Here is a 12024-nt window from a genome sequence, read left to right as displayed (position 1 = left end):
TATATATATATAATAAGAAAAGACTAACTTTTTGCAACTATTTTGTTGAAAATTGTTCGCAGCTCAGTGGCAGAGATCTCCATGTCCTTAGGGAAGAGCAAACATTATTTTTATATTTAATTGGTCAAACATGTTTCATGTTTATCAAGGTAATTCATGAACATTATGCAGGGTCTAAAATAACTCACATCTCCTGCAAGTTTAGTAAACAGTCCCCTAAAGCCAGCATCAACCTCATCTTCAGACACTGTCTCCTGAGGAGTCAGAAAAGAGGTTTATTGATAATGTTCACATTAATAAAGTCAATGATAGCATTATAAGAGGAACACAGGAAAATGGGACTTACATCTTCTATGTTTGCCTAAAAAATATATATATATATATATACACACACATTGACCACATTTATATATTTTTTTATATTGACTACAACTATTTTCGTGCCTACAAACTAAAATAAGAATTTACTGTCATTCATAAATAAATAAATAAGAAAAACAGAAAAAGGAATAATTTCCTTCAGACCACAGAATTATTTAAATTAAAATAATAATAATAATAATAATTATATGTTTTGTCATTTCTTGGCAGGTTTCTTAGGACCACTTGTAATAAAGTAGAGTATAGAGTTTCATATCAAGAGCTTATCAAAAATTGTAGATAAAAGCAAATGTTTAATAGTTATTTTATTGCATGGGGGTTTTATTTCAAACATATAATTATATAAATTCAAATTTAGAATTCCTTGAAGCTGAACGTAATCTATGGACAAGAGAGTTCGCTTTTCAAAAAATTACTCTCTCCTATGTTTGTTCTGCTTTAAAATAATTAGACGTGAATAAATCGGCAGGTCCTGATCATATTGCTCCGTTGTTTTTAAAACTAGTCGTGACCGCTGACGTGTCTGTTTAATCTTTCATTATTAACTAATACATTCCCTAAGATCTGGAAATCAGCATTTGTAATTCCCCTGTCAAAAGGGGGTGATCCTTCTTTAATGGATAACTATAGACCTATATATAAGCTCTGTATTCTCTCAAAACCTTTGGAAAATCTAGTTAGCAAACAGTTGACACAGTATTTAAACTGTCATAATATTTTGTCTATTAACCAATCCGGGTTCCGTAAAGGGCACAGTACTACTACAGCCATTTAAAAAGTTTTAAATGACATTGTGGAGTCCTTAGATAATAAACAACATTGTTCTTGTCTTTTTATTGACTTATCAAAGGCCTTTGATACTGTGCATCTTGACATATTATTAAATAGGCTATTAAATACGATGGTAGGACTATCAGAAAATGTTATTTTGTGGTTCATTGCTTATTTAAAGGGAAGAACCCAATGTGTACAGATAGAAGGTGTTCAGTCATATCCTCTGGAGGTCAAGTACTTTCCAGGCCTTGAATCCATATGTCTGAAATTCAAGTACTTTCAAGTACTTTCAAGAAGCGTGGGAACACTGTGATAGTCCTACTATCTAAGCCTATTTAATAATATGTCAAGATGCACAGTATATATATATATATATATATATATATATATATATATATATGTTCAGCCACCTCTAAGCAACAATCTGTGGCTTTTTTACAGTCTGCTTTTGATATTATCCATAATAGGTTATGTTATTTTCAAAGTCTAAACTTCTCCAGAAAACAAATTGTTCTTCCGACTTCTCAGGGGAGCCAAATTACTTCAGTGTCAGAGTACAAATACCTGGGTATTATTATTGATAACACATTACATTTTGGTTCACACATTAAGTATTAGAGGCAAAAATTAAAGAAAAAGTTAGGGTTTTATTTTAGAAATAAGTCATGCTTTTCATTCAATGTGAGGAAGAAATTAGTGTCCGCTACTTTTCTACCAGTTCTCGATTATGGGGATCAGCATGCTCCCTCTTATCTTCTTGCCTCCTTGGATGCATTGTACCACGATGCTCTGAGATTTATAACTAATTGTAAATTTTCAACACATCATTGTGAACTATACATAAGAGTTGTATGGCCTTCTTTGAGTATTCGGAAAAAAATGCATTGGTATCTATTGATATATAAAGTCATATTGGGTTATTTACCATTTTATCTCCGTTGTTTTATTCAAAGGACTTTGTCTGGCAATTACTCAGTACGTTCTCAATCAAATGATAATCTTTGTGAACTTGGTAAAACTTCCCTTAAATATGCTGCCACTTCAGATTGGAATCTTCTCCAAAAGGAGATGAAGTTACAAAACTTGGTGACTTATAATTATTTTAAATCTTGACTACGTAATCTAGAGAGTGAATTAAAGGTGTGTAATTGTTTTTAATTGGTTATATGTTTGTATGTCGGTTTTAGTACTGTATGTTGTAACTTTGTTGTTTATTTGTATATGCAAACTTGGCTGCCTATCTTGGCCAGGACACTCCTGTAAAAGAGATTTTAATCTCAGTGTGTCTTTTTCCTGGTTAAATAAAGGTAATAAAAAAAGAGACAATCCTTACTGCATCTCAGACTGTTTCTCAGAGAACACACGCACACAGAAGTCTCCGTTCTTGTGCGGTTCGAATGTGGATGGGACGATGAGATATTCTCCAGGAGGAAGTTTGAAGCGGGTGCTGACTTCTCTAAGGTTGATAAAGGTCTCTGATCGAGTTTTCTGAGCATGGGTCAGGAAATAGTTCTTATCCAGATGAATGTCCTTTTGCCCGTGGAACTGCAATGAGGTGATCAAGAACCAAAGGGACAATAAACCAGATTCATACATTTTCTGAAGAAAATGTGAGTGGTGTTTGCCTGAGCAAAAGTCAACACTACTAGGGTGCTATGGGAGGTTACCCGGCAGTTGCTGGGGTGGTTTGAGGGTTTCTAGGGCATTACTAGGTGGTTTCTTGGTGCATTGAATGTTTTTTCTGTGGATATTATTGACCAGTATTTTTAGTAAAATATATTTCAAATGCTTCATTATTACTATTTATGTTTATTCTCTCAATTTTCAGAAATGCTTTTAAAGTTATTCCATTATGCTCACCTGAGGAGGCACCTAGAAGAAAAGAAAAGGAATAGTTGTATAAACAGCGCCCTTCACAGGTTATGTCATAAAATTTACAACAAAAGAGACATAAACATTTGTATCTTAGCATCCCCACCTCATAGATGGCATAGCCAATGGTGTGCATGTCCTCTCCAGACTTCCTCAGCCTACGCCGGTTCTTTTGGATCAAGCCAATCACAACACTGCAGCCCACTTCATCATCATCAGGATCATCATCTTCCTCCTCCAATTTGATCTTAAACTGAGGATTCATCCAGAAGGTGTCTGTGGAAGACAAATAATTAAGATGACAATTAAAGCAACAAGTTACAGTTTTTCAGTTTGCATATTTCACATTAATTGTTTTCACATATGCTACCATTAAAAAGTGATTTTTTTAATGTTTTTAAAAGAAGTCTCTTATACTCAATCAAAAATACAGTAAAATCAAGTACAATGAAAACAGTAATATTATATTTGATAAATAAAAATATAGTAAAAGCAGTAATATTGTGAAATATTATTTAAATTGAAAAATCTTTTTCTATTTGAATATATATTAAAATGTCATTTATTTCTGTGGTGCAAAGCTATTTTATTTTTTACAATTTGTACAGTGAACAAAAGGTTGACTCTGCCACTGATAGACAGTCCCTCTCCAAACTTGAGCTGATGCTGTTATGTCACGCCCACTTAAACCTTTTGGTCGGTTACAGAAATATAAGCATGCTTACATGGATGGTTCCTGCAGCCACCAGCCGTAGAGCCTCTTCTCCAGGTGCCATCAAATTTACATGCACTCCAGTGATTGACAGAGTCAGATGTCAGTGTATCTGGGGTCAGAGTGCAGATCTCTATGCGAGAATATTGCCTCACAAAATCTGAGAAGGACATCCTACACAAGTGCAAACAGGTAGTGAATAATTGTTCCAAAAAGAGCTTCAGTGTTGCGGTTGTATGGTTTTTAACTGAATTTTACCAGAACTCTCCATCTTCTGCTTTCACATTCTCACGTTCAGACGAATCGACAGCATTCCACTCAGAAGAGCTAAAATACGCAGACATAATTACGGTCAAATTAGGTCCAGCTATATTGTGAATATACTACTGTTTAACACTACATCAACTTCATTACAAACTTATGCAACTGCATGATATAGTAAATATACCTCTTGATAAATTAATATTGTTTTGAATTTTTGGGTCTTACTTGTCACTCCAGGCCCCCGTCCATTCCACCTGACCCCAAGGATTACGAACTCTGACCAGCTTCTCCTTTCGGCCTTGGTAATTAACCTGACAAGATTATAGATACACTGAACAAAATTATAAATGCAACACTTTTGTTTTTTCCCCCATTTTTCATGAGCTGAACTCAAAGATCTAAGACTTTTTCTATGTACACAAAAGGCCTATTTCTCTCAAATATGTGTTGCACTGCGTGAGGCAAATGGTGGTCACACCAGATACTGACTGGTTTTCGGACCCCCCCGGACCCCCCAATACAATAAAACTGCACATTTTAGAGTGGCCTTTTATTGTGGCCAGCCTACGGCACACCTGTGCAATAATCATGCTGTCTAATCAGCATCTTGATATGCCACACCTGTGAGGTGGATGGATTATCTCGGCAAAGGAGAAGTGCTCACTAACACAGATTTAGACAGATTTGTGAACAATATTTGAGAGAAATAGGCCTTTTGTGTACATAGAAAAAGTCTTAGATCTTTGAGTTCAGCTCATGAAAAATGGGGGCAAAAACAAAAGTGTTGCGTTTATAATTTTGTTCAGTGTAGATTATACATATAAATGTTAACAAGTAGAATGCTAAGGGATGACACAAGATTGTCAGAGAAATTATTCCATTAGAATTCTTAACATGTGTTATTCATTCGTCAACTGAAGATTTTCATCAAGTCTGGACTCCATATCTAGATTGTATTGATGTTTCTTTGAGTAATATTTTAAAGTATGGTATAGTATAATGCTCCTGTATGTCCCCTTTTTTTTCTTTAATTGTAATGGCTGGGCTTTGTTATTTGTTTTTAATTTAGGGTGTAAATTGTTAAAAATGTTGATTTAAAAGATGCAATAAAAAAAAAAAAAAACAAGTAGAATGCTACTTTTAGTGTAAGTCTCCTTTAACTAAGCAAATGCACAGGAAATCATTTGAATGTATTCTAATCCAAGGCATTATCTGAACAGTAATGCAAAGGGAGCCTAAAAAAATGAAAGACACTCAGATGACGAACCTCGATTGCTCCAGTAAGAGAGTAGGCATGTCCTTTCACAAGCTTCTGATAAGTGATGGCCTCAGAGTCTGCTGCATTGGTGATCTATGTAAAATAAGCATTATTTTACTGTATCTTATCTGACAGGATTTGAATTTTTGGGTGAACTAATCCTTTAACATCAGTTTGTGTGCTAAAGAGCTCATACATCTATGGAGCATCCCAACAGAGCTCCAGATTCCAGGGCCTTCCTAATGATTTGGAAAATGTTGGACGGGGCGTGTTTCAACTCGTACATTTCTGCAATCCCACCAGTGAAATCCTCAAAACCTTCTGTGGTGGAACCTCCAGACAGAGCTTCATAACATCCATTCACTCTGAATAAGAGAACACGGTGTCACACATGTGTGCAAAAAAAGAGTGAAACAGACTACCAACATAGGGTATAAAAGTATTGTACAACATTTGTGAGCTACATGTGTATGATGACTGACCACTCTGCAAAGCGGTAACAACATATTTATAATTTAAGGTAAAAGAATCCAGGTTTGCACAAAAATATTGAGCAGCACAACCGTTTTCAGCATTGATAATAATAAGAAATGTTTCTTAAGCAGCAAATCAGCATATTAGAATGATTTCTGAAGGATCATGTGACACTGAAGACTGAAGTAATGATGCTGAAAATTCAGCTTTGCCATCACAAGAATAAATTACTTTTTAAAATATATAAAAATACAAAACAGTTATTTTAAATTATAATAATAATGTGTCACAATATTACTGTTTTTACTGTATTTTTGATCAAACAAATGCCTTGGTTAGCATTAGACTTCAAAACTTTTAGTTTGTATACATTTCTTAAATTAAAAATTATTATAATTATTTTAATAATTTCAGCAGAATTAATTATAATAATTTTAATAGACTATTTTAAAGCAAAAAATAGACTAAACAAATAGACCGATTCTAAAATGTAAGCTAGACAGCAATTGTGGCTATAATGATGCAAGACAAACACATTCCAAACCCAACAAAAGCGGAGATTATGACTCACTTAGCATAGGCCTTCTCCAGCAGGGCGCTCCAGAACTCAGAGCCTGTGGCGGAATGAACAAACAGCACTTCTCCATCTCGAGTGGCCAATCGATCATCCACCACCACATCCACCCATTCCCCAAACTGCCACAACTGCAACCAGCAAAACAAATTTACTTAAATTAGGGAGGAATCACAGCAGATTAGATTTAAGATACAACCTCATAACTCACGAATGCTCATCATCAAGAGCCAAAGCACAGACTGATATGCCTGCTACATCTGAAAGGCCTGTGAATAATCTCTGGCGTCACTTACAGTTATGATCCGGAAATTATTTAAATGCTTAAATACAATTAAACTCAGTGGCGCAGCAAAAAGTGGAATTTCAAAATACAGTAAGGCTGAGCACATAGAGGCAGCAAGCAACCTCCCAGAACAAAATAGCAACTACTTCGCAAACTCTAACCCAAAATGCTTTATCAACCTCCTATCAAGGCTTCATTCCTTAAAACGTAATCTCTCTGCAAACATCCCAATTATTCAACATATTTCTCTTCACAGGCTGTCCAAGTGCAATGTAACTTTCATATCTACTTTGTTTACCTGAAAGTGGAAAATTCCAGCATAGTTTTGCCCAAAGCCCTGGTTGGATGGTACGACACGAGCAAAAACGTCTTCATTGAGGGTTAAGGAAGCAATGGCCGCTAAGAGCCAGCAATCACCTGCAGAAAGGAAACTCTTGTAGTTGTGAAAGTTTGATGAACTTTACCAGATTTACATATACAAAGGTATAATCAACGTTAATAAGGAACATTGACATTTTACCAAAGCACAGAAATTAAGAATGCAAATAAGCTAAAGCAGTTTAAAAATATTAAGACTTCAAACTTGAAGGCTTCAGTCTCCATGATTTGTAACTGAACTGGAAAAGAGCAATCAACTACATACATTTTTTTTTTATGTTCCAGAGAAGAAAGAAAACAAAAGGGTTTGGAATGACATGAAGGTGAGTAAATAATGACAGAATTTTAATGTTTGTGGTGAACTATCCCTTTCAGATAATTTCCCACATGCTCAATTGCAAATGCTGAGATTCAATCCTCCAGCGGTTTGTTTGTAGGCCTACATTTTTTGTCCCGCCCAAAATCCTGTGCATTCCATAATCTTCACAAAGACGACTCAGTTTAGCTGAATGCCTCTAAATAAACCGCCTTTCAGATTCTTCCACAACATGTCAGCTGACTAATCTTTGAAATGAGTATGCCCACAACTCACTGAGCTAAAAAACGGTTTCCTTTTCAGTTGAATGACTCAGCTTTCATCTTTCATACATCTATGACAATATGTTCCTGATGATATGATGTGCAACAACACTGAAAGTGTTACTATAGTAACGTTGAAACTGGCAGGCTTGATTTGCAGTTTCCTCAACCAGTATCATAACAATTTTAGCTCTATTTCGCACTATAAAACAATGAAGTAGGACTGAGAAACCATTTCATTTAATAATAATTTATGCCTCTCTGGAGTGTTTAGTGAGGCTACAAGTATTGCATGAGCCTTAAATCAAGCCTATGCACATGATGTGATCTCAAACTGACTAAATAAAAAAAGTGATAAAAAAAACAATAAAATCAAACTTTAATTAATAAATACAAAAATAATATTTTTTGTAAAGAAACGAATATTTAGGCAAATACACAAAAATAAGTAATTAAGTAAAATCTACAAAAAATGTCTAGCAAATGTCAAATGTACAGGAAATCGCCCTCTGTGTTATGCAATGGTGCAAATCACACCCCACTTCATGAGGATTTCTCCACCCGGCTAAACAGATTCATTGCAAGTAAAACAAATACGAGAGCTGAAAACAGCAGGCTAGTATTTTTCCCAAAAAGTGCACAAAGACTTCTCTGATGTGTGAGTAACTACAGGGTCTCATTTAATAGTGAGAATTAGACGGCAGTGCAATATTAATTAATTATGAGAGCGTGCAAACTTGTTTAAAGGGGAACAGAATACTCAAAGACATTGGGTGTGCTTTCTTAAAATGTTTCCACATGTTTAGATGGGATTTCCCAATAAAGTTAAAATGAATAACAACTCCAAGAGAGCTTCATAAAATGCAAGACATATTTGGTTAATCTCACACAAACACCCTGTGGACTTTTAAATCTGTTAGATCTGCACCTAGCAGGGGTGTTTGCTTACCTAAACCTCCTTGGCAAATATCTGTTCTTGTAGCCCCTCCAACAATAAACTCAGGATTGGAGGTCAGTTCCTGCAGAAATGGTAAAAAGCATTGGAAATTTGTTCTATGTTGCCAGTTTTCCATTTAAATACTCATGGGATGAGTCATGTGTTGGCAATGGCATATTTTGCCTTTTATGAAAATCACATTACCAAGAGTTGAATGCTTCATGCCACAATGACAAAGATAGATAGATAGATAGAAACGCATTTAACCTAGGACATGAACTGGTTACTACCTACATGATGCATTACTTTGGTAAAACTACATTTATGTTGCTTTGACAGGAACTCACCCCGGGTCTTTTCCACACAACACTTCTGGTTTTTGGCGATCGTGGACCGAGTTCGTTGAAGCCCAGCGATTCGGGAGCGGCTGGGAACGTTGGGTCGCAGAACAGCTGCCCACGGCTCAGACACTCACTTCTCAGACTCTCAAAGTTCTGGTTCAGGTACTTCACCGCATTGGCGTTCGTCCCAAAGCCAGCCGCCACGGCTCTCTTCTTGGCGAGTGTGGATGCCACGCCGGACATTTTCTGACTTTTTGCCCTGTGCTCCTTTGCAGCTGTAAAGCGTGACAGTGAAACATTTATGCATTTATGCTTTCACCCACTCCTCCTTCTAGGACAGGCGTGGTCCTAAGCCTGTAATTTGTGGGCCGTTCACACACGCAGAGGACGCGTTCTGCGTTCTTTTAGCGTTTAAAAATATGGCGTTATTTTAATGACAAATGTCGAGAGCGCATTATTGTAGCGCGAAAGCACATTAATATAATGCGCGAGCGCGGATCTCTCCGCTCGTGCGCGGATTTTCTTTTGCTCTCGCACAAAACCGGACGCGCGCGCTCAGATAGACGCTGCTCTCGTCCGGAGAGAGTGCACGCACTTAAAACATGTCTACTCTCACTCAAACTGTGTCCTGTGCACTCTCAAATCTCTCTGTGCTCATGCGCTATAGATATGAATTCTTTTCGCACCTGAATTAAATGTTGTCAAAAGTTATCAACCAATCAGATTTCAAAGATGGCTCTGTAATTTCTGTACAATTTAATACTACGTAGTCATAATATTAGAAATGAAACGGGTGTTTGGATGATTTGTAAATAACCTAGTTTAACAGTTTGGTCAAACCCTTCTGAACGATCTAAACAAACAAAAAAGCATATGATTCTTAAAGTTCATGTGGTCATATAGGTCTATATATATTGTGTACTTGGATTGAAATATATATATATATAAATATATCTTCTGATTTAAGGCAGAACTATTTAGATATGGGTCAGATGCACTATTCCCTAAACCTATACTTAAGATTTGGAGACCAAATATAACACTATAATGAATTTTTCATATTTGCCATAACATTACTACATTATATTATATGGGTTTAATGCATTTGCAGACAATGTAATTACATGTAACTGTCATATAACTGTATATTCACTGTTTTAGAGAAGAGTGCCATTGAATGTGTAGCTAATATTAAGTGGATTTTCATGAAAAAAAAATCTGCTCTGTATGGCGTTATTTTAATGACAAATGTCGAGAGCACATTATTGTAGCGCGAAAGCACATTAATATGATGCGCGAGCGTGCATCTCTCCGCTCGCGCGTGGGTTTTTTTTTGCTCTCGCACAAAACCGGACGCGCGCGCTCAGATAGACGCTGCTCTCGTCCGGAGAGAGTGCACGCACTTAAAACATGTCTACTTGGATTGAAATATATATATATATAAATATATCTTCTGATTTAAGGCAGAACTATTTAGATATGGGTCGGATGTACTATTCCCTAAACCTATACGTAAGATTTGGAGACCAAATATAACACTATAATTAATTTTTCATTTAAAAGTGCATAATGATAACCTTTGACAACGTTTAATTCAGGTGCGAAAATAATTAATATCTATAGCGCATGAGCACAGAGAGATTTGAGAGTGCACAGGACACAGTTTGAGTGAGAGGAGACATGTTTTAAGTGCGTGCACTCTCTCCGGGCTAAACGCCATAAAAAACAGCTGGACGCAGCACAGCGGAAAAGGAGCAGAACGCTGACCGTCTTTGCTCTTACACAGGAAGCGTATAAACTTTTTTTGGGTTTATACCTCAGACCGCCTTTGCTGAGGGAAAAGAGCTTCAGCTAGGCTTTCTGGTCTCCTGGCTTGGACAAGTCGGTCTGTTAACTGGGTTTACATGGGTTTGAGCACTTTTTATCTGGACATACTGCGTTTCAGTGGGAATGGTTCCAGGGGCATTTCTAGCCTTTCATTCAGCACTGGGGCATACTTTGATATGTTATGTTTAAAAAACTGTTATGGACATAAATAGTTTTTACCTGCAGTTCAGAATCGTTCACAAGCTGCTTGTGCAGATTGTTTCCAGCAGTGGGTTGTAAATATCCAGCTAATATCCCATACTGTTTTTGAGTGAGAAAGTGCGTGATTTGTCCGTACAAACGCAACTGGTGCTATCGTGTGCCTTCAGAGAACTTTAATACACTATTAAGTTAACATTATTATATTGCTGGTGCAGTGTCTTACTGGTGTGCCGATTATGCTGTATTTCCTTTCTTAGCTTTAGGATAATGGTTAAATTATAAAATAATTTCAACTCGAATGAATATTTCATGTCCTCGTATTTATTTATTTGGTGAGTCGCCGCATAAGCCGGATAATGTACAGTCAACCGGTCGTTTCCGCATTATCTTTTATATATTTTGCATAATATTTAGGCTATATTCACAATCACAGTTCTCCCAAACTGTATCTAGTTCATAGGGCTGCAGAGATCTATGTTTTCATGATGGACTGCTGCTGCCCTCTCGTGTTTTGAGCACAACACACAAACGAGGAATTGAAGACGTACTTTATTTTTCCTTTTTTGTGTAACAGTTTCACCAGTAGTTCATAACTCAAATATTATTTTATTGTACTACAAAAAAACAACAACAACAACAACAAAGAGAGAGGCTCACTCGTGGAGGAAACATAGACGGCCTTCCTTCTACAATAGCTTAAGGCATTATAAATAATATAATATTTTATTACAAAGTAATATAATATATATTAAATTTGAGAATAAGTTAGGTCTGCCAGAGGAAAATATAGTTATTTTCAGCTAGGATAATTTTAATGCTGTCTGAAGTCTTTGATCTATCTAAAGTTACATCACATACAGTCCTTGCTTCAAGTTTTTTTCTGGCTCCTCCAAGTACCAAGTTTCCATTAATTTTGAAGCTTGCCCAGCAGAGGGAAGTAGAGTGTCAGGCAAACACATTGAAACTCTGAGGCCTAGTTATTAATCGTTTACCAGATGTGTCTGAAGCAACCTGACTTGTTCAGTGCGGTAAAGGATAGTATTCTCACACAAAATGTGAAAGGATACATTTAATATAGCCTACTTTTGATTGTGCTTTTTCGTAGTTTGGGAGCATAAATAATCCACTTTTTTGGGTTAAATTATATATAATATAATATAATATAA

General features: G+C 36.2%; 1 protein-coding gene across 1 annotated transcript in view; it reads right to left on the bottom strand.

Moving 5' to 3' along the window:
- Nucleotides 1-9112, bottom strand: part of LOC107676365 (calpain-2 catalytic subunit-like) — an 11766-nt gene extending 2654 nt beyond the window's left edge. Inside the window, exons 1-15 of the mRNA XM_016470887.1 lie at nucleotides 8837-9112; nucleotides 8502-8571; nucleotides 6894-7012; nucleotides 6307-6440; nucleotides 5458-5626; nucleotides 5271-5354; nucleotides 4229-4314; nucleotides 3998-4066; nucleotides 3753-3913; nucleotides 3134-3303; nucleotides 3016-3027; nucleotides 2488-2700; nucleotides 347-361; nucleotides 189-254; nucleotides 29-86 (exon numbers count right to left, since the gene is read on the bottom strand). Coding sequence (XP_016326373.1) covers nucleotides 29-86; nucleotides 189-254; nucleotides 347-361; nucleotides 2488-2700; nucleotides 3016-3027; nucleotides 3134-3303; nucleotides 3753-3913; nucleotides 3998-4066; nucleotides 4229-4314; nucleotides 5271-5354; nucleotides 5458-5626; nucleotides 6307-6440; nucleotides 6894-7012; nucleotides 8502-8571; nucleotides 8837-9073 — 1663 coding nt within the window. The 5' untranslated portion in view covers nucleotides 9074-9112. The remainder of the gene's footprint in view (nucleotides 1-28; nucleotides 87-188; nucleotides 255-346; nucleotides 362-2487; nucleotides 2701-3015; nucleotides 3028-3133; nucleotides 3304-3752; nucleotides 3914-3997; nucleotides 4067-4228; nucleotides 4315-5270; nucleotides 5355-5457; nucleotides 5627-6306; nucleotides 6441-6893; nucleotides 7013-8501; nucleotides 8572-8836) is intronic.
- Between the last annotated feature and the right edge of the window lie 2912 nt (nucleotides 9113-12024).

The sequence above is a fragment of the Sinocyclocheilus anshuiensis genome, unplaced genomic scaffold, assembly GCF_001515605.1.
Source record: "Sinocyclocheilus anshuiensis isolate Anshui unplaced genomic scaffold, SAMN03320099.WGS_v1.1 scaffold961, whole genome shotgun sequence".
Lineage (NCBI taxonomy): Eukaryota > Metazoa > Chordata > Actinopteri > Cypriniformes > Cyprinidae > Sinocyclocheilus > Sinocyclocheilus anshuiensis.
This window is presented reverse-complemented; position numbering and strand designations above follow the sequence as displayed.